The sequence below is a fragment of the Trachinotus anak genome, unplaced genomic scaffold, assembly GCF_046630095.1.
Source record: "Trachinotus anak isolate AG129_WGS33_773 ecotype Australia unplaced genomic scaffold, CSIRO_AGI_Tana_v1 ptg000024l, whole genome shotgun sequence".
NCBI classification, from domain to species: Eukaryota; Metazoa; Chordata; class Actinopteri; order Carangiformes; family Carangidae; genus Trachinotus; species Trachinotus anak.
The window spans coordinates 8,770,173-8,792,804 of record NW_027273875.1 but is presented as its reverse complement, the minus strand read 5'-3'; the positions used below and the strand labels follow the sequence as shown (position 1 = coordinate 8,792,804).

General features: G+C 38.3%; 1 protein-coding gene across 4 annotated transcripts in view; it reads right to left on the bottom strand.

Annotated features, from left to right (window-relative positions):
• Positions 1–616: 616 nt before the first annotated feature.
• Positions 617–22,632, bottom strand: part of npas2 (neuronal PAS domain protein 2) — a 40,230-nt gene continuing 18,214 nt past the window's right edge. For 3 of the 4 annotated variants that reach the window (XM_071461359.1, XM_071461361.1, XM_071461360.1), the window contains exons 2-22: positions 18,457–18,653; positions 16,369–16,425; positions 15,269–15,423; positions 14,965–15,056; positions 14,416–14,505; positions 13,747–13,867; positions 12,256–12,369; positions 11,853–11,971; positions 10,444–10,526; positions 10,242–10,348; positions 9,897–10,044; positions 9,618–9,702; positions 9,384–9,510; positions 8,155–8,252; positions 7,933–8,019; positions 7,239–7,463; positions 6,406–6,606; positions 5,853–6,040; positions 5,261–5,353; positions 4,922–5,132; positions 617–3,735 (exon numbers count right to left, since the gene is read on the bottom strand). In XM_071461359.1, coding sequence (XP_071317460.1) covers positions 3,532–3,735; positions 4,922–5,132; positions 5,261–5,353; positions 5,853–6,040; positions 6,406–6,606; positions 7,239–7,463; positions 7,933–8,019; positions 8,155–8,252; positions 9,384–9,510; positions 9,618–9,702; positions 9,897–10,044; positions 10,242–10,348; positions 10,444–10,526; positions 11,853–11,971; positions 12,256–12,369; positions 13,747–13,867; positions 14,416–14,505; positions 14,965–15,056; positions 15,269–15,423; positions 16,369–16,425; positions 18,457–18,512 — 2,661 coding nt within the window. In that variant the 5' untranslated portion in view covers positions 18,513–18,653 and the 3' untranslated portion in view covers positions 617–3,531. The remainder of the gene's footprint in view (positions 3,736–4,921; positions 5,133–5,260; positions 5,354–5,852; positions 6,041–6,405; positions 6,607–7,238; positions 7,464–7,932; positions 8,020–8,154; positions 8,253–9,383; positions 9,511–9,617; positions 9,703–9,896; positions 10,045–10,241; positions 10,349–10,443; positions 10,527–11,852; positions 11,972–12,255; positions 12,370–13,746; positions 13,868–14,415; positions 14,506–14,964; positions 15,057–15,268; positions 15,424–16,368; positions 16,426–18,456; positions 18,654–22,632) is intronic. The other variant, XM_071461362.1, reaches the window with a different exon arrangement.

Here is a 22,632-nt window from a genome sequence, read left to right as displayed (position 1 = left end):
ACAGTGGAGTTTAATCAGCAGAATTCCCCTCAACCACTTTTGCAAGGCAAGTAGCATATATATAATAACAGTTATTTTGTATACAGACATGGAAATGAACTGAAATCTGGATGAAAACCTTATGGAGGAATTTTACTGCCACTGCCTGAAAGGTTGATATTCTGCAACATTACAAAAATGTCTTCAAATTTTTTGTCAATAGTTGAAAGAATTACTGAAGGAAATTTTAAATTTACTTGTCTATGGCACCTCTGATTTTATTCTGGGCAGTCACTTCATTGTTTCTACACTGAGCATGTGGCAGTGTGGAGATGCATAAAGAGTGACCGAGACTTTCCTCACCCATCTAAAATAATATTTTCACGACAATTGCACTTTTTTCTGTTTTTTCTTTAAAAAACTGAAACCCATTAAACTAAAAAAAGGAAAATAACTTGTTGGTTTTGGCTGAATTACCTTGACTCAGCTGATATTATCACTAGCAGTGACCACACAGCTGGACAGGTGTTGCTGCACCATGATGTGAATTCTAAAAGTGTGTGAAATCCTGCTTGACAGGAACATAAGGATTCAGGTCCTTCATTTAACTTTTTTTTTTTCATGTCATGTCATGTCATGTCATGGTGAATGTGTGACCCTCTACTCCAGAGTTTCTGTGTCTTGTTATCGTGTTTCGTCTCATGTTTTGGAGAATCTAACAGTGCAGCACATTCCCATGCAGACAAAGTCCTGTGTAATCATTGTGACCATAGTCTTCAGTGGACACATGCCATACTTTAAAAAAAAAAAAAAAAAAAAAAGATACTGCTTACATCAACGTCTGAAGGAATGTTAGGACGTTTTCATTAAAAAAATACTTCCATATAATTTACATGGTACAATGGCTTATTATACACCTCTATATACATTGTACATCTGTTCTGAAACATTATACAGTATAAATTAACATTCTTCTTTTTCAAATGGACATTGCACATAGGAAAGTGTAAAACTGAACATACACACTGAAAGTGTCAGACAGTGGAGTCCTGTCATCTAATATGAACAGCACCAGTCTTGATGGGGACTGTAACATCGTTAACTTGAATGTGTACAGCTGAGGCGGCTGAGACCAGAATGTCAAATTGAGCATTACGGGCTGATTTGAATAAAGTGTAGCACAAGTTACACAGTGAGAATATCAGAAAACACTTAACAAGAAAACTGAAAACTCATTCCTTCCAAACTAACTGGGAACAACTGTGTAACATGGAAATTTAAAGACTGAGGATTGCTGAATTTGGATGAAGTCAGACTCTGGCACAGTGTACTGTTAAAAGTACTGTGGGAGCGTCGTTACCAAGGGAGAGATGTTCGTTTCCTGCGTCGTTCAACTGCCAATCTGGCTTCACCAATATGCTCTTTCTGTTACAACTGCCACCGCAGTTCTCTCATATCTTACATTCAAACTGACTGTTTGAGATAGCTGATTGGCAGTTGGACGTTTGGCAGCAAGTAACGTAAAATTGTGTCTCTCAAAATTTATGATGGACTCAAAAGATTGTCACAAAAGGTTAAAACCACCACAGTATGAAAAGAGCAGGATTGTAACATCTTATAACCACAGGGCTGACTCTGCAGATCACTTAACAATTTTCAGATATATGAATAAACAATATTATAATTTCGAGTTTTTGTTATCACTGCAGCTGAATGACAGTTCGCAAAATAGCACATTGAAGGTTACTGTGTTTTCAAGGTAAATGAAATATCTGCCAGAATTATTTTTTCCAATGAGATCACATTCGTAGCAGGAAGAAATGCATTATTTAGCCCAGCTGCTCATTTTGGAGCCTAAGTTTTGTGACTTCTGAAATGTTCAAATGAAGCAGACAAATGACTCAAATGAACAGGCTAACACTGTTCAGAAATATCCAGCAGAATCGCCTCAATCATTTCTCACTGTTTCTGAGATATTCAAATCACCAGGCTTTCACTCCTGCAGTACTGTGTTGTGGGAAAACTACAATGATCCACATACAGATCAGAGGTGGTGCCCCCCTCTTGTGAAAACATTTAGCATTAAACCATGATGGGGTGAGACATTAGGACCCGTGTTGACCTTTTAATGTCTAAATGAACACATAAAATCAATTATAATTTTTGTGTATAAAACTAGTTTCTTATCCCATATATAGTTTCATATATATATGTAATAAATAAACATGAAATTATTTCAGTCGGGATTCAGTAAATATTTATATGAATCTTATTAGATACTATCATTACAGAAAATGTTCAAAAAGAGTTTGGACTTAGTGATGTAAAGGTTGCAAAAAGCACCCAATATATATTTATAATATATCCAATACAAATCTAGATGTCTTTTGTTTTAATCTGATGCGGAAAATAATAAATTATGACCTATGAAAATAAAACTTTGTATTCCAAATGGACCTGAGCTGGATTTTTAAAGCCGTAATCAGACAAAACCATCAAACCGCACCATGGGTGTACCATGGTTAAAGGCACAAATTTTTTTCCCCCTCTGCTAGCTTGTCTATCACCTAAAGACTCGCGCTGCAAAGCTCATCAGAAGCACCTAAAATTGGGACTTCAGAGCTTTGTTTGTCATTCTCAGTGAGAAGTGGTGTGATAGTTGTAGCACCCCTTCCTCAGTCCCAGATTGAGGCTTTAAAAATCTAGATAGACCTTTCTAGTAATTGGAGAATATTCCCCCCAGTTTAACAGTGTTGCATGTTACATCATTCTTGCCAAACCTGATTTTAGATATGATCGTCATCTCACTACTGCATGTGCCACAATAATAAAGCCCCTTTCAGGCGACTTGCCATGAACATACCTACAAGTAAATCATTGTTTTTGGGACAAAATGGGAGCGACATCTAATGTCTGTCAACTGAAATACACATTGATGTAGAGTTCCCGCGTTCACACATCCCGTTATGAGATGAAGCAGTTTTATTGGAGCAAAAAATCTGAACAGGGGTGATGATATTATGTCACTGGGGACTAATCTCACTGTTAAGCCATTATTAGTGAGGAAAACAGAATATTAAGTGATAGGCAAAAATAAATACTCTACTTTTGGGTAGGGGGTGGTACCAAAGTGCAAACAGACACTTAGAAGGAAACTCTCTGTGTTAGATGAAAACATCCACTTGTAAACATGTGAAAGTGGTGTCTTCTTCAGAGATAATCCACTTCTTCCAGCAGTGTCACTGATTGACGACTGAGTGTGGTGTGGGCCCGTGATGAAGGGCCCAGCACCTCAGACTCCTCGGATCCTGCGTGTGGCATCAGGTCAGTGCGGCCTCTGCTCATGGTTTTCACTCCAGTGAAGTACAGACGGGCATCTTCTGAACGGGCACCTTCACATCTAAGGTAAGGTCACTATGAGTGATTTTCCACTTTTCAAGCACTTCCACTGAAAACTTGACATCAAGTTTGACTTCCAAATGCCACAGTGTGCTGCCACCTACACGGCGACAACACAGGGAGATCTTAGCGCTCTAAGAAAAATCCACAGCGCTACCGAGTCAGCATATTTCGGAAGTCTGAAACACTTCCAGTCTGGTTTTGGGAATGTTGGTATTGCCTTTGTTGCTGTTGTGCTTGCGGCAGTTGCTGTGTTTGCGGCTGCTGCTGGATGTATCCCACAGCGCTTTGCTGTGGGACATTAGTGGCGTGTAAGAATGCTGGAGTAGACCCACCGTGCACAAGTCCTTGAGTCATCTGTGTACAAAAAAGCAAATGTGAATGTACTCTGGCCTGCTGGCAGAACCCCCATCACTAAGTTTTATCTTTCTTGTACAGTTGTCAGTCTTCACTGAGGTGCGTGACACATGTTGTATATATGAGTGTTATCTTCTAATATTTAGATCTGTACCTAAACAGGGGTTGTAAACACATGTCAGGCCCGAATGTTATGACGCTTTATATATGCAAGACCTTCCAGGGGTTATTGATATTTGGTTTGAACCACCCTTGAACTTGGGAAGTTACACATGTATTGTATTATAGGTCAAATGTATATAATGTTTAACCTTACCTTAGTTCTGTTACAATGCAGAATAAAGTGAATGCCACTGTTGGCTAGTGAAAAAAATAGCACTTAAGAGAGATAATGTTTGATCCCTACTAATCGTCAATTTCCACATCTACTGTTTCTTAAAAATGACATATTGGTCCCACTGGAAAATAAAGAATAGAATAAAATAGAATAAAACCCTGATACAGAGACAGGATTGCTGTCCTAAGCACATATCAAAACACACTGTAATGATCCATGGTGGCACACTATTCATTCAATAAACCTCAGAAGAAAAACATGAAATAAAATATCAGCTCTGGGGTATGGAAATATGAAAAACTAGAGGCTCTTCTTGCCCTATAAAATTCAGAGCACCCTCCCTTCTGCAAAAAATATATAACCCTCCCCCCTCTCTGATGATGTTTCTGAGGCTGTTTTGGTGTGTAAAGGGATTTAGGTAAGCCACTTATGAACTGTGTTTCTCCACTAGACTAACAAGATTTATCTATGGTAACGGCTTGGGGCAAACATGATAAAAATAAGTATAGTCTGGAGAGAATAATTCAGTATGACATGATTTAATATCTGATCTAATGAATTTTAGATTTCAACACAGCTTTGTTACAAAGCTGAGGTTTTAGAAGTACTGAATGTCACACCAATCTCTTCATTAACACCCTTGGGAATGGCACTGTTGCTGTGGCAACTAAGGATTGAGATGCAGTGTAATACCTAAAATTATGATAAATCAGTAAATATAAAGCCTGAGCATCATTATGCAACGATCCACTGCTAAATACGGATTTCAAAGTCAAACATATGCCACTAGAAACTATACACATAGTGAGTGATATTGCGGCATTGCGACAGAGCAGATGGTTGTCGTACCTGAAAGAACTGCTGGGGCTGCTGTAGCTGCAGGGAGTGCTGAGAGGCCTGAGGCTGAGTGTGGTAGGCTGACTGGGACTGGTTTGAGATGAAACCGTTGTGTGGGAACATAATGGGGGACGTGAAGACTGGAGAGGGCACTAGGACGGCGTTGCAGTTGACCTGTTGCATGGAGAATGAGGGGGCGATGATCTGCTGCTCCAAGGTGTATCTGTATGGAGTGTACAATAAAGAGCTCAGACACAATGTGACATTATACCACACAAGCAGACTGCTCTGTTTCTGTTTGTGTGTATGTGTATGTGTATGTGTCTGAGCAAGCTAATTAAAACTTCTCACATGGTTTGGGAGATGCCCATGTTGCACTGGGAAGGCTGCGAGGTGACACTGCTAGTGGGAACCAGCGTCTGCATTGGCTGGTTGAGAAGCATGCTACAGAAAATAAAATCTGTTACTGAAACAATTCAGTCAGTTAAAAAAACTCAAAGCATGATGCCAAAGAGAATGAGGTTTTCACCTTAACATTTTCTTCTAAAAATGTCAAAGTAGTACATTTTTGATGTTAGCAGAACTTTATTTCTGACAATGATTTGGAGGTAGACTCATATTTAGAATTAACTTAACCATGTGAAAAGAACCAAAATTGTTCTGACTTTGAAAGAAGAATTTGTTAACATAGGATCCAATCACTCATAGCAAGAAGCTGATTTGGAAATGATTTTTCAGGGTCTTTAAGAGTCAGCATATCATAGCTTTGATCAAAAGTACCTGTACTGTCATTTCAGGATCTTATAATTACTTTAATAATTATGTTCTGTGTGGGATGCTAGAAAACTGCTTAAGGCGCCTCATAAAACTGACTGTGTATTACAAATTTTCCACAATATCGGCCAATACTGTTGATATCACGTGTCTCATTCAGGGCTCTCACCGTAGTTGTCCATCTTGGCTGAACTCATTGTCTGTGTGTCTTTGGTTTGCATCCTGCAGAGACCTCGTGTTGGTCTGAGAGAACATCATGGGGTTACTGTAGAAGGGCATCGTCAGACTCGTGTTCGTCTGCACAGGCAAACTCACTGACTGCACCTGCCCGCCCCGTGCAATCCTCTGACCCTGAACCTGTAATGAAACCAAGGAAACACACACCTAGCTAGTCAGAGATACCACACACTTCTTAACAGCACATAAGAGCAAGAGAATCCCCCAGTTAAAATAAATAAATGTCTAATATGCTCATCCACTTTTCCTACATTAAAATACAACATTGCTACAATGCAAACAAAGCACAAACAAAGCACACAGCATGTGGCAAAGCAACTGAATATGAAGCTACCACCTGTTGTGATGTTTATATCTTTCAATAACAGACTTCCTCCCATTGTGTTATTATCCTCTTAACATTAGAGGACAGATTTCCAAGCAGCTGGGTTTAGATGTTGTTGTTGTCGTTTCAGATCCGCATTTTCACTTGCACAGTTCTGTACCTGGGTTGAGGGTGAGCTGTTCTCTCTCAGGAGTGAGTGAGGGGATGAACTGTGGGGCCTGCAGCCTGGTGGTTTGGGGTGGCCTGAGAGCTGCCTGATCACCCCTGACTGGCTTTGCTGAGCCGGCCTGCCTGGGCCCTGCTGCTGAGGCTGCTGCTGGGCCTGGCCAAAGTCATTGTGGATAGGCTGCTGTAACAACATCTAACAGATACATATAGACAAAAAATATTAATGTGTCCCTCCTTTATTTAATATATATATATATATATATATATATAAAATTTACAAAAATGTATTTTTCTTGAAAAAAAAACAAAAAAAAACTACAGCCAAGGGAAATCAGTTCAGGCTTCATTTTGATTAGCTAACTGTTAATCTGTTGCATGAGAATGTGTGTTAGTGCTTCAAATAACAGCTCATCTCATGTCGCCTTCACACCCAAGGGGCAGTGACATTAAGCAAAGTGACAACTCATTTTTATTAAACACACATTACAACACTCCCAGGGTCTCTTCTCTGAGCATGATTTGTGGGTCATGTTGTGGTGAGAATACTTGTTGTTGAACTGGTTGGTGCTGGCCTCTTGGTGGGGCCATTCCACCATTACTGTGAGAGGTTAGGTAACATGAGCTTACAATATGATGTTGACTTTCCATAACAGCTGATAAGGACATGTCTAATAAGTTTTAAGTCTAGATTAAAGTGGCTATCTATTTTCAATAAAATTCAGTGTTTTCTCAATGCAAAAAAAGAAAAACAAACATGGGATTTAATATTTACTTTAGACAGTGTGGCATGAGAAGTCTTTTTCTTTATTCTGTTTTGAGTGTTACCTGGAGGTTAGCCAGGTGAAGCTTCTCTTTAATGTCGTGCAGCTCCTGCTGCTGTGTCTTAATGTCAGCCTGCAGAATGCGTGTCCTCTCCTCCAGCTGCTCCTTCAGCTGGTTCATTACACCGAGCTGAGGCTGCTGCAGCTGATACATGGACGACTGCTGCTGCTGCTGCTGCTGCTGTTGCTGCTGCTGCTGCTGCTGCTGTTGCTGTTGTGTTTGCTGTTGCTGGAAAGACATGATCCAAAAAAAAATCAGTTGGGAACAGACAAGCCTGGCAGTTTTCTTTCATTCTACAGTTGTTGTTTTTTTTCTTTCTATCAGACTAAGTTATTGTACGTGGCATACAGTATGAGGAAGTAATCAGCTGGCATGAGTCATTTAATGGTTTATTCTTGTGAGCTTTGCACTTTTGCCTGTGAAAGAGGTCTTAAAATAATATGAATGAGTGATTTACATATACAAATATACAAGCAATATGTGAAAAGCAACAAAAAAACATCTGATATAATCTTGTTAATTATTTCTTTTTTTCTGTCTCACTTGGTTTTATGACATAATCTTATAACTGCACCTGGAGGCACTGTACACAAGCAATAGTTGAACACATACAGCAGCAACAGTCGTAACAGTATGATACTGTACAGACACAGAACAGAGGAAGGCAACAGGCAGGAGAGGAAGTCTACACACTAACCATTGCGGAGTGCTTGCTGCAGGTAGGAGAAAGGGGGAGGCTCATTTGGGGAACAAGGTCAAAGGAATTTTGCCTTTGTGCCAGATTCTACAGGGGGAAAATGACAAAGTTTTACAATTTCACACAATGATATGATATTGTGCCAACTTGGTGCAGTTGTTTCTCACTGGCCATTTTACCTCTAAAGACAGAGAGAGACATGGAAGCGTTGAATAAACTGACCTTTGAACTACTAGGCTGGAGTCTGGCAGATGTCTTCTCCGTCCCAATGGAAGCAGATTGCCATGATGGTGTACAGGCCTCTGTGTAGGAGTTAGCTGCTGCAGAAGAGACAGTTCACCTCATATCACTTCAATCATAGTGGACTGAGGATATGTTCAGTTAGATCATAATCATTGTTTTCTCTGTCACTTGATGTCACCTTATGCACTAGACCACAATTATTTTGTAAAGCCTGATAACCACTTTCATAATAATGTTTGTTGGATAAATTGATATAAATATAAATGCACAAAATAGCATTCAGATATTTTCAGCTTTCTATGCCTGCATTGTTCCATTGCAAAAACAAACGGTGAAAACTGGATGAAACTGAATATATATTGTATAATTCTCGGGAAACACTGCACTGTGTATTGCTTATTAATATTTAATTTTTCAATCTCTCCTCTTTTAAAAAGGGGAATTGTCAATACTCATGTGTTTCTTCCTAAACAGAATAACCACGGACCTTCTGAGATAAAGCCAGAAAAACGTATGAAACGCATTTCTTTTCTGGTTGTATAACAATACTGCTGATTCACTAGCCCTTGACTGCCACCTCATTCTACCTCTGACTTAAACCCACAAACTATGATGCATTCAGTTTTCTCATCGTATCCAACACAAAATGAAAAGCAAAGAGAAATCAGTGACTAATTATTGCTCTGACAGACGTAGTTTTATGGGTGTGTCTTTGAAAATAATGAAAGTGTGCATTTGTGTAGGTTCAGGGAAGTCAACAGCAGCCTTGTTTACTTTATGAACAGCAACTGTAATTAATCTTCCACTGTGCATTGTTCATAAATATGCAGATGGAAGTGAAGTGTGTTAGTACATTAGATGGTGGGTGGAAGAGCAGCTGAAGTCAGAGAGACTGGAGGCTCAGACTAACAGGACATGCTAAAGTAAGCCCTGGAAAAATTTAATCATAGATGCATTGTCACCCACATGTACAAAGGGGGGTGTTTTATTTACTTCTGGTCTGCTTAGTTACCAGAAGTTTTACCTCTGATTACAAGATCTTGTAAGATTACAAGACAAAGACGAGACAAACTGAAGGATTTTCTCATGTTTTTTTGGGGCTAAATTTAAATAATTACTGTTCCTGCAGTCATACTGAAGAAGGATTTCTGTACATATTGACCTGCTGTTGAGTGAGTTAGCACTTTAGGGAGCAGAGGATGACTCACATGCAGAGTCTGAGAGCGCTGTGTGGGAGGACTTCCGGGAGCTGTGGGAGGATACCGAACGTGCGCCACTGTTTCTGTCCCGTGTAGGGTCCAGCGTGGAGCAGATGTCCAAGTACAGCTCCTGAGCCTGGAACATGGAGCAATGTTCAAAACAGAAGGACGGATTTAAAGCTGACATAAAGACTGACCCTGTAAATATTGCATACTGTGGTTAGAAGGGCTCTTGACTATTACCTTGACAGAGGAGGGAGCTATCTCAGGTGGAGACAACTCTTCAAGGCCAAACGCTCTCCTCCTTTCAGCTCGCACTTCCGCATAACTATATAACCGCAGATAGAAACAGCAGATAAATAGAGTGCATGTGACAAATCTACCAAAATCATAATGCAAAATGACAGTTATTTCTGTCAAAACCACTAATTCCCCATACACACCCCTAATCCCAGGACAATGACAAAGTGTACACATACCTCCCTTGACAGAGTTACCCCAAGGTACGCCAATAATTCTTACCTGACAACAGTGTGAGTGCAGACGATGAACTCAGGTTTGGAGTTCCACTGGTGGTACGTGATGTAGTAGTGAGTCTGCAACCAAATCCACTGCTGACCTTTGGTCAGGAAGCGATAATAACAGGATTTACCCTTTCCAAACTGCATTACTGAGGAGAGAAAAAAGAAGGCGCACCTCAGAGCCATGTTCATGTTTACAGTTGTCATAGTTCAACGTTTTTTTCTGCGCACTAGTACAGGGGATGGATGCATTTAACTATAACTTATTATCAGGGATGGATTCCTGGATCTGGTGGTGAAGGTCGGTAAGAAAGTTGCAACGGACGGAGATGACAGAGTTACTTACACTGCTTGTGACACTGAGCTATAAGCTCCAAGTCGTCCACATGATAGTAATCATAGCCAGAGGTTCCAAGAACCTCAAAGGGTAAATAGCCAATGATTGGTGAAGCTCTGAAACAAAAAAGATGATCAACATGTAAGAAACACATGCTGTCTTGCTAAAAAAGGAGAGTTTGTTAGGAGAGGGAAACATACAAATCTCTTACCTGTGATCTAAAAACAGGAACTTCCATTCAAGGCTGTGCCTGGATGTGAATTCATCACAAGGATCTTCCACATTACACAAATCCTAAACAAAGCCACAGTCACAGAGTGAGAAAATCACTTTTGGGATATCACAACAAAGCAAGGAATTACCAGTCTTATTATATGTTCTTTTTTACCCAGATAACTGGGAGATTTGATGCATTACTCTGATGTGACGCAGCCAGATATGATGCCTTAGATCTTGTTTTCAATGGACAAATAACAACAGACACACTGTTCATAACTGCAATGTAGATAGTTTATATATAATGTGCGCAAACATTTGCGCAATTTTTTTCATTTTATAATTTCTGCTGCTCTAGCATCAGGCATTTGGCAGTAGTGCATATTTGTGTGTCAAAGCACAACACTAAACAAAACAGTTTGCATATTCTGAATATTTAATTCAACCATTAAGTATATTGTGAACAAAAGCTTATGAGGACTGAAAGTCGTCTGCGGGAGAAAAATATGCTTTGTGTAGAATTCAAAAACGACAGAATAAAAGCCAGGATTTGCAAAGGATTCATCTTGTGTCAGACAACCTGGGGAAAAAAAATCTTCCATGTCATATAGTTCAGATGTTATTGTTCCAGTCATTCCATTTGGCAAAAACAGTGGAATCAGTGTCTTTTACATTTTGGAATAAGCAGTGGGGGAGAACTGAAGCCTGTCCAATAGATCCACTCTCTGAGCACCCACACATTTTAGGGCAAGTACAAAAGAAAATACCTGTCATGTTTCATTTATATAAAAAAAGAAAAACATTTATAAACACTTCATTTTTTGAAACTTACCTTATGTTACCTTTATAGAAAATGTTCATATTTCTACCCAGACATAACTATCCTGACAGTTATTGTCACACATGATAAATAGGAGTTTAATGGCACTTGTCCATGCTACACATAACATGCTATTGCACTCTCATAATGGCAAATGCAGAACAGAAATTAATCCCACCTGAGCCATCATTGGAGATGTGTGCCATTTTGTAATTTTCCTTTTATGTCTGGAAATGGTAGAGGTAAGTATAAACCTGTTACTGTGATCTGAGTTGATCTCAGGAAGGTTACAAGCCGATGACAGTGACTTTAATCGACTGCAATAGTGTCCAGATTTCAACTCATTGAGCACCTTTGGGATCGGATGTATCCTAATGATATAATCAGTTGGGAGGTACACAGTGTGCCACACTGTACCAGTGTGCAACAAGAAATCTCCAAAGAGTACTTGACTCAGTCAGTATGGACCACAACTCATCGCTGTCACACACAGTTTGATTATTTTTGTTTTTCACTACCACCAGTTTTAGTCCTTTGAGGGTAAGAAACAAAGGCACAAGTTCAAAGGTCCCAGCTGGTCTTACCTTGAGAAACTGTGGAGTGACTAATCGTACAGTAGCAATGAGGCAGACCTGCTCCTCCAGCGTTGACTGCAGGCTTCTTGGTAACGTAAGTTCAAGCCCGTTACAAGAAGATGTAGGCACTGTGTGACACAAGACAAGGTACATGGGGACATACATTTACCATCATCATTTTAACCTATGAAAACCCATTTAATAAATGCATGGAATTAAACATTTTACAAACTTTTTTTTGTTATTTTTTGGGACATTTGGGACATGAGTGTGTAGATAGGCAGGAAACACATGGAGAGAGAATGGGGGATTGGCATGCAGTAAATAGTCTGGCCAGCCAGGAGTCAAACCAGGGACCTGCTGTTCAGGGCTTTATACATGTTGTATGTATGAGGAAAATTAAAATCCTTACCATTGTTATGAAACTTGAAATCTCCAACAAACTTGACGTACTCATACACAGGTGGCTCTTTTGGGTCGATGTTGCCTCTGGCTAGATGACAGCAAAATTCAATATGTGCCTCACCTGAAAAACAGCAGATTTTATTTTGAAGTTATAACAGCCTATTCCAAATACATTATACTCACATGTTTATGCCAAATGATCTCACTTAATCCTGATTGTTTTGTTTGACAGACTAGTAACAGGTCTGCAGTGTGCAAATTAAGAAAATAAGTACAAATCACATGAAACATTGTATACTCCAGCAGGTTTTACATCAGATAAAGTTTGATATTGAATATACTGAGAAGAAAGAGAGGGTTCACATCAACAAAGGGTTATAACATAATGCATGAGTGATATTTTAATACAATCATTGATACATTTCTTACTCTCTCTTGGGAGAGTCAAAGGAGATGATATATGGTTTAACAGCACAAAAACAGCACTTTACTCTTTAGTTGTGCGCAAATGTCAACTGAATGAAAAAGAAACTGGCTAATGGAGGGCTTTGACCTTGACAAGACTGTTTTCCAGCAAATTTACTACTTAAGTGCATAATTTGCCTGCAGTTACAGGCAGATTTATTATTCCCCAGATGCTCAAAAATCCAAAAGTTTTGGATGTACAGGCCAAGGTAGTTTAGACACCACTTTAAGATCCTCTTTATGTGAACTCAGCCAATGGGAGAAAAAAGAAGGTGAATCTGAAAATCCACATTTATTTTGTTTAAAAGTCACACATTTCTTTTCATGCAAGAAGGACCAAGGATTGATGTCTCTTTTAAAATGTGCCCAAGAGAAGATGATCACCCCAGACATGGCTCTGTGACAGTGACAGTTTGCTATTTGTAGACTATCTGTAGGCTTCTAAGGACAGACCAACACACTTGCAACTCACCATCTCCCTTCCTCAGAAAAGCCTAATAGTAATACAGGATTAAGGTCACTGTCTTGAGCCCCAGATACTACATTGCTTTGGATTACTGTGCTAACATAACAGTGATTTAAAGTCTTAACTATGATACTAAGATAGCACCTATTATTAGCTAAAGGGCTAATCATAGACACACACTAATCGGCAATCCAATAAAGTGCAGACCCCAATTCAGCAACTTGCTCTATATATAAAGAGTTTCAGGTGGTATTATCAGCACCAAAGCAATCTTTTGAGAAATTCTGAAAGACAACAATGCTTCTAAAACAACTTGACAAGACTGATATCAATAGTCAATTGTTTCTGTATTTCAGACGAATACCTTATAACACAATTCTGAGCTAAAAATGAATAATCTCAACAATCAACATTATATGTACAGTATTTCCCACACTGAACGTTTGACCTCCTGATATCCAAAGGCTTTATCCAGTCAACCCATGCTGCGCTTCAACATGATGACCCAGACACAGTATGGTGTTAGGGCCAGACAAGTGCAGAGAAGCTGCCCAGTAGGATACTCACTGTCAAGGAAGTCAGCAGCAATGGGGTCAGTCATCAGCATGTGGGATGATAGCAGCTTATACACCTCCCCGTGTTCCCGCTCCGGGAGGAAATTCAAGATATTTTGGTCCACCATATCTGACTGGTGCAAAAGGAGAGATGAATGATGGTCAGCCTTTTGAAGAGTATGTGATATGCAATAGTTATTGCTGTAGTAATTGCTGTAGAAATAGATATCACATTACATGTGATATAATTAAACACTAGGAGGCTATCTCCATTTCTGATTTTTTAAAAGTTGTTTCAGATCCAGAATATAGCGCCCATCTATCTCTCACAGATGTGTTTTGGGAAAAAATTTTTTTATTAACACCAGGACAAATAAATAAAAATAAACAATCCAACATGTCCTGGATCAGATCGGGTGAACTGCAGGTATCAATTTATCAATACAAATCAAATATTAGCCAATACATTTTGTTAAACATGTAATTGCTTTCTTATTAAGAGGCATTTATACTCATTTATACTTTAAACTGACAAACATGTTTGTATGTTTGGATGAGAATGAGTCTGAAGCTCAAAAAAAAAAAAAAAAAAAAAAAAAAGGAGTGAGAACAATAAAGGACAAAACAACAGTGTTAGCAAGAGAGTTAAAGTAGCATACAGTATTTTAGCTTTCTCGCTTACCGGTAAATGGCCAGTAAGTGAAGACACACTGTCAGATACGTATATGATGTTTCCATCTGTAGTTAATGCTACCAAGAAACCATCTAGGGCCTGTAAGAAGAGGGAAAATGGGGACATTAACAAAGAGGCTAGAAGTATGCTGGACACCATTGTGTAAATGAACAGTTGCACTCTGACACTGTCAAACATCATCATCATCATCATCATCATCTGTGGTAGTTAAATGCATTACAAAATGTTGTTGACATGTACTGTTGATGTACTGTTATTTACTTTTTGTGCGCCCTATTTGCCTCGAAGTGCCTCCTCTACTCCTCCCACAATTCATAGGGAGTTCTTACATTTCCAGAATGCCTTTAGATAACCCACTTAAACTTTAACAGTGAAAATATAATTGAGCTGAAAATGTAATTCTCATCATGTAACCTGCCCAGGTCTTGATGGGAATTTTAAGGAGAGTGTGCCTTTATTATTTTATCATCGATGGTAGTCAGTGCCAGAGTTTAATCGACTTGCTCTGTCCTACAAATACATCCTCCCGAGCTTTACCTCAAGCATTAGCTGAGTGAACTCCTCATTACTGAGGAATGAAGGCTTCCAGTCCTGTCTCACATCACAGGTTTCATTCTGTGCAGTGATGTCTAAAACAGATGGAGGGTAGAGTGAAAGACAAGGATTAAGTCAACTGAATGATGGAAACTAAACATTCTGTCAGAGAAGTATTAGTTCATTACTGAAAGAAGGGGGGAAATGCATGAAGATATGTCTAAAAGAAAAAAAATTCTAATACAATCTGTGAAAAAAATTCTAACTAAAAATATATGTTGTATACAGACTATGAAAAATTTCCTACCTTTCTGTTTCTGCAAAAAATCAATAGTTCTCTGCAATATGGTGGACTTGTCCATCTTGCGCGGATGGCCCTGGCCCTGCAGCATGGTGCATAGCTCCTTGATGAGCACATTGAATTGGTCTCTTCTTTTCTTTTCCGATTTGTTACGGGATGCCCTTCAGATGTCAACACATGAAAACAATTAGAAATGAGTGGAATTACAGGTGACAGTTCTGCCAATCCAGGAATTACTATTTGACATTTATTTATCCTATTAAGGCTTTAGGTCTAACGGCAGCTTAGTGCTAGAAATTAGGAGAACAAAAGGGTAAAGGGTAAAAGGTAAAAAGGTAAAAACAAGTTATAAAGACAGAGCATGACAAAGAAGTAAACACAATTCAGGTCTTTAAACAAAAGTAAACACAATTTATTTCTTTAAACAGACAATCACAGAGTAGGTGATTGATGCAACTCCATAATAAAAATTCAGGCTCAAATATGAACTAAATGAGCCAGGTGACTAAACACAGAACAAAGCCATGCAATTAAGTCAAATTCACACTGTTTTTTTACACTCTGTACTAATTGTTTTTCTCAGCTCATGTTCTCAAGTCACAGTCTGTATTTCTGTATTAATAATGAAACTATAAAACTAGTGCCCAATGAAAGGGGTCGCTCGTAGTGTTTGACCCACAGTTCACTGCAGTTCAACAGCTTTTAGCCCCTTTTAGCTCGATGTTTTGGATTTCTGACTGTACATTTACTGTAATGTTGCTTCAGTGGTGATGAGTGCACAGTTCTCAGGTGCAATATTACATTATATTTGACAGCTAGCAGTAACAAAAGGCAATCACTTGTGAATGCATTTTTACCTAGATTATGTCCATTTTTCAGCTATGCTCAGATGGCTTTCATTTTTATGGACCACTCTTAAATATAATGTCACCCTGAAGCTTCAAGCTTATTTAAAAATGATCATATTCTACCAAAAATGCATGTTTTCCATCCCCATTACTAAAGAAGCAGGGAGAGAAAGTCAGTTCTAAAAGCTGATTATGGTATTCAGTGAGTTACAAGTCCAAACTGACTAAATGACATTAACTAAACAGAAGGCTGAGTACCTTTTTGCCCTGTCTTTCTCATCTTCATCCATTAAATCTTCCACGCAGCTGTTGGTGCTAGAAACAGAAGGGTACTTGTTAAAAATTTCTTTCAGCCAATGTTATCTTTATTATTGCTAGCAGATATTTATTATCTGAAGCCAAAACAGTCCACTAGACTTTAATGTAGCTACTAAAACAAGTTCATTAATGGCAATCAGTCATAAACCACTGGGGTATATGTAAACAGCCACACCCAAATAAGACTTTAACCTGAGTTTGGGCAGTAGCAAGTTCTTGCTTACAGACTTCTGCTGCCCAAACTGTTGTACTGAGTTCTGGTTGTGTTGAGGCCATTTTGTTGTGTAAAGCTTCAGGTTCAGGTTGGGATCACATTTTGTTATTTTTCCAAATTCAATTTACTAAAACATTTCTATCTTTCACTCTCAGACAGTGCCAATTGTCTATATCCATCCATGTCACATGTTGCAAGTAGAGACGTACTGCTTGGTGGAAAGAGGAAAGACAGTAATACTATAGCATGTAGCATTAGCCTGGTGAGCTAATGGTCAGTAAAACATGAAATAAAGCCAAAATATAGCTTCAGTTAAGTTTCAAGTTTAAGACCTGTGCAGATATCTGTAAATATTACATGGTAGTATCAGCTCAAGATGTACAGTTATCATGTCACTGAGGTTTCACATTTTTCCCTTGTTAAAAGGGTTTTTTAGGGAGGTTTTCATCATCTGAATCAAGGGAGTTAGATTAGAGAGTAAAAGTGATTTTGTGATATATGAAAAAAAACTGAGTTGAAAAGAATATCAGGAATGAAGTATGATGACAATAATGTGAAGATATGATGCCAACAAACTTTTACCACTGTGTCTACACTGATGTGGATGGATGTTGTAGTCAGAGCATACAACAAGCAGGCAATGCAACTGTCATATGTGAATTACATAAAGCCTACATGAATAGGAGAGGGGACTAAGTGGTATGAGACACAGTACATCATTGAAACTACAGGTGAAACAAAAAACATGCAGTGGAAGCTTGTTATCCAAATTCTGTGTGAGTGTAATTCCTTGTTGTCATAAATCAATATTAATATAGCCGCAAAGTGATTAATTAAAGTGCTTTGATTCCATCTGTGTGAAATTGTAGCAGACTCCAGCTCAAACCAGGGGTTATGCACTATGCAAGACACAGATTTCATAAGTTATTCAGAAGCAAAATTTACTAAATGACTCCTTGGAGAAATTTTAACACGTTATTTAACATGTTCTCTTGTGTCTTGTTGTGTTATATACTGACAATTAAAAAAGCTCCAAATTTCTGTAAAAAAGTCCTCTGAATTCTTGTTAGAAATCACTTTCACTTACACACTTGCTTCCTATCATTATCTCATTCCTAGTCAACCCACATTCTCATTCACTTCTCTTTATCTCTTTGTCATAGTTTGACTGAAAAACGTCTTGTCAGACTTTCTGACTAGCAGCTAAGCTCAATTTATTTCACAGAAAAAATCTGTCTGATTTTGTGCAACACACTGAACTACTGTTCAACATCTGAGCAATGGTTTGGATGGTGCTCAACTGATGAATGGAAAAAAATATGCAAACCATTGAAAAATCAAATAATGGTGGAGGACAAGACTGAGACATTTTAAGGAGAAAAAAAAGTTTTTTTACATCTTGTCTGTGTTATCAGCTAAAAGAAGCCAGTGACACTTTGTGTTCATGAAATGTCATTTTTAAAGACTTGTTATTCCTAAAAAATATTAAAATTTAATGTAATCATTTTTTAAAGATTAACCAACTATGAACCATTTACCCATGAACGTGGCTCAAAATATATAAAGGAGATGTTTTAAATTTGTATCTCAAATCCAGACTACTTAACATCAGTTATGAGTCATCCTGGATATGAGACATCTGGTAAAGCAGGTAAAGGGGGAGTCCACTTAATGTTTGACAAGACACACAACATATCCCAGCTAAGGTTTCTTTCACCCTTTACTTGTACTAATGCAACATCTTTACTATGAGTAATTCAAATGTTGAAGAACAATTTGATTGAATATATGGAGTAGAAAATCCACAAACTTACTCCCATTCCCGGTGGGTGGACGGACAGGGGCCACCGAAGTCAGAAAGGTTGTCCATACTCACACCCTTTCCCAACCAGGCCCTTTCTGAAGTCTTATAAGTCCCATCCGCGCTGACCTTGTCTGAACACTCTTGGAAAATTCTACCGCGGACCAGCTGTCCACCACCGCCTCCAGTACACCAAAGAAACACCAAAACCTGTGAACACAGACAAAACTGATTACAACATCCTGAAAGTTGGGCATGTTGCTCAGGATGAAAAACTGTATTGCATAAACTCGTGTTACCGTAAGATAAGCAGGTATTTTCTTTGGGACCTGCCTTAAGGAAAACAGACAGATAAATTGATCCTTTCCTTTTTCCTTTCTTTCCTTTTTTTCCCCCTATAAGGACTCTAGGTGCTTTGCTGAAAAACTATAATAGAGTATAAGGTAAATTAAGTATCTTCAGCTTCTACCTGGGTATGGTACTTCATCACTAAAGAAGCGTCATTGCACAGGAGGAGCTCCCCTGACCTAGAAAAATGTCTAAAGCAGACATCTCTTTTGATAACCCAGCATGAAACAGAGAGTGTAGAACGGCAACCTCCTCCAAGCTAAGAACTCAAAGACTGGAGCCTTGTTCAGCTGCAATGAAACAACATCAGACTGTATTTAATTACAGTTATTGATGACATTTCTGAATATAGTCTATGCTTCAAAAATATGTTTTCTTTTTCTTCTGGTGGTTAACAGAACATACATCATTTTAGTCACCCAAAACTGTCTGAAATAATCACTATAACAAAGAGCAGTTATATTATTCAGAGTCACCATTACGTTCCAGTAGGAAAACAACACACAGATTTTCCTTTAACCTTGATTAAAATAGTTCATGGTTTTGTGGTCTGGAAATATTTTACATTGTATATAAATTATATCCAAGTTATAATTACAGTTGGTGGGTAATGAGAATTCAGGCAGTCGTCAGTGTTTGTCTTTACTTCTCATGCACGCTGAGTGATGTACACAAGTGGCCTCAGGGGAAACTACCAGTTATTGCATTTTCCATCATCATCAAGTCAAATGAGAGTCATTATCAGAAGAGATATGGTTGGTAACATGGAAATGTGAGAGTGATGTGGTGCAACCCTGAATAATTACCTACTTAAAGATTATTAGTCTCTATCTAACAAAAGAAAATGAAGGTCTGTGTCCTGCATTTGCCTTGAAACTAGTCTGAGCAAGTTCTTTTTGAAATAGAAAAACTGTACAATCTAATAATGAAATGGAATTATTATTTTTAACTTGGAATATTCCCTATTAACTATTTTTCTCTACAAAGCATACAAAGCATATACAAACATACAATTGTATGTAGCTGTTAAACCACCAGTTAACAATCACTAAAATTAATTTAGTCACAGTGAAGTAAATATGTGGGGAAAGATACTTTTCAAGTGCTTTTCATTGCAGCTCAATACATTTCTCAAAGGTACAACATACAGTATGAGAAGAGGAGTAACCACGCCAATGACAGCCTGCTGCTTTTAGAAACTCACTCAGTCCGTTTTCTACCACAAGACTGATTTGTATCAGCACTGAAAACATAGGATTCCTTTAAATTATACTTTAAGTAAACAGCAACGTCTTGCTGGAAAAAAAAAAAGAAAAATCACCTCACCCCTGTGACATTTTCCCCATGTAATTACTGACAATGTCTATGATTTTATTCAATCAACATCTGCGTCATTACTGAAATTCTCAAATTCATACTCTCATATCAGATTATATAATCTAATTTGTAGTCCTTATGTATAGATTTGAAAACTGTGAAGTATGCCTCTTACAGATAATATATATATATATATATATATATATATATATATATAAACCGCACAGTGTTAGGATACAGTCCTGTTCTTACTATTCATCCAGAAAGTCAGCGGCATCACTGGTTTTTGATTTGCTTCACTTTTCCATGCTTTATCACAAACTCTCCTCTCTCCCTGTAACTGTAAAAATCCTTCAAGTCCAAAGCAGCCCAAAATCCTGTTTGGGTAGTCCAATCAATAATTTCACTTTAATTTATTTTTGGTTGCTTCACTCATTTGTTATTTAAGCGCATTTAATTACTGATTCACAATTTCTCTGTTACACATTTCAGTCTGGTGGGTCAGAGACAGCTAAGAATCTGAGGAAATGAAACAGACAAAACAATCAAACACAAGGCAACGAGACATTCCTGTGTTGATTTTTGCTACTTGCAAAAGTGATTTACCTTTGTTCGACACCATGCACAGTGCATTCAGAAAGTGTTCAAACCCCATCTGTCCATCTGTGGTAAATTCAATTGATTGGACTTGATTTGAGAAGGCACACACTCACACCTGTCTATATAAGGTCTCACAGCTGGCAATGCATACCAGAGCAAACAAATGAGGTGGAAGGAACTTGAGTCGAGGCACTGATCTGGGGAAGGCTACAAAAAATTAAGTGAAGGTTCCCAAGAGCACAGTGTCCTCCATAATTCTTAAATGGAAGAAGTTTGGAACAACCATGGCTCTTCCTAGCAATCAGGGAGAAGGGCCTTGGTACGAGCGGTGACCAAGAACCCGATGGTCACTCTGGCTGAGCTCCAGAGATCCTGTGTGGGGATGGGAGAAACTTCTAGTGCAGTGTAGTTCCAATGCAGGAAGTTGTGTGGATGAGAATACTTATAAGTGTTTGACCTTAACAGAGGTGGCTCAGTTTCACATCCCATTTCCTACTTCAAGTCAGCGATTTTTGAACGATGAACACAGTCTTAACCTACTTTTAAACAAGTGTTTATATTGATATCACTTCCCTCACTCCTGCGTCCACACACACACACACACACACACACTCACACGCACACACACACACACACACACACACAAACACACACACACGAAAAGAAAAGAAAGCAGTAAAGGCAGCAGGGAGAAACTTTGCAATCAGAGTGCAGGACACTCAGGGATGTTGAACAACCAAAGATTGAAATTCTACATTGTTAAAGAAATTTCTATTTATTATTTAATTCAGCCATCCCAGTTTAAACACTTCCTAAATTGACCATGACATTCTGTTCATGTTCAACAAAAAAGAAAAAAAAACATTTAGAAAACACTAACACTTAGTCAGAAACATAACATCTGCATTTACTGCCTTGTTGTCCAAACTTACTGCTAAACTACTGTTTACACAGTTTAAAGTGTTGCAATGTGAGACGGAAACCTCTTAACTAATGTAACTAAAAAAAAAAGTTATTGAAATGTTGATACAGTAACAAAATGAGAATATTTAGCCCGAGGTGCATGCTGACAAAACCAAAAAAGCCAAGAAAACATAAAACAAATGAATTCATACTGGTAATTGAATTTTAAGTACTGTTAAAATGGCCATTTGGAGAACTAACTAAAAAGAAATGCAATTTTAGGTGCATCAGGAATTGCTTTCTGCAGCTTTAACTTATATGTCTTCACTCTACAAAGCTGTGTAAAATGAAACCTCACATATCAGCCTGCCTTCTTCTAATGTATTGAGGTTAATCCACACCTTGCAAGGTTAACAGCTAAAAAACACCAGAGTCTGGTTACACTTAGGCCCTCAGGTATTTAAAGCCTTTAACCAGCAACCTGAACTCATAGCAGAAGTCAGTATGCTGAAGTTCAAGTTCATGACCAAACTGTGGTCTGTATGTAAATAGGCTATAAAAGAGACAGAGACTATTGCTCTGACAATAAATTACTCTCTTATTGCATAAAACCTTAGAAAGAGGAAACTCAATGGAGGAATTACACCATTTTTCTTGAAAGAACATATGTTTCATTTTCCAGTTTAATGGAAGAAAGACACCTGCTGCTTCAACTGCCTCTTACAGGATATAATGCCGTCCCTTTGTACATTCAATTTAAGGTCTAGTAAATGTTCCTACTAGCTTTTCTGAGACAAAAAGTAGTTGCATATTTAGTGTTTGTATCCAGTGTTGCATTCCTAAACATCCTACAAATCTTAAAAGTTACTACCAGTCTAATTTTCATTTCAAACAGCGATGCACGGTCACTAAAAACCACTGACAGCTTTGATGAGAAAAAAGTGTGGCAGTGTCATTAGCAAACACCAGACACCTCGCTTTTTGCTGAAGATATAATCCTCCACTGCAAAAAAAGGAAATC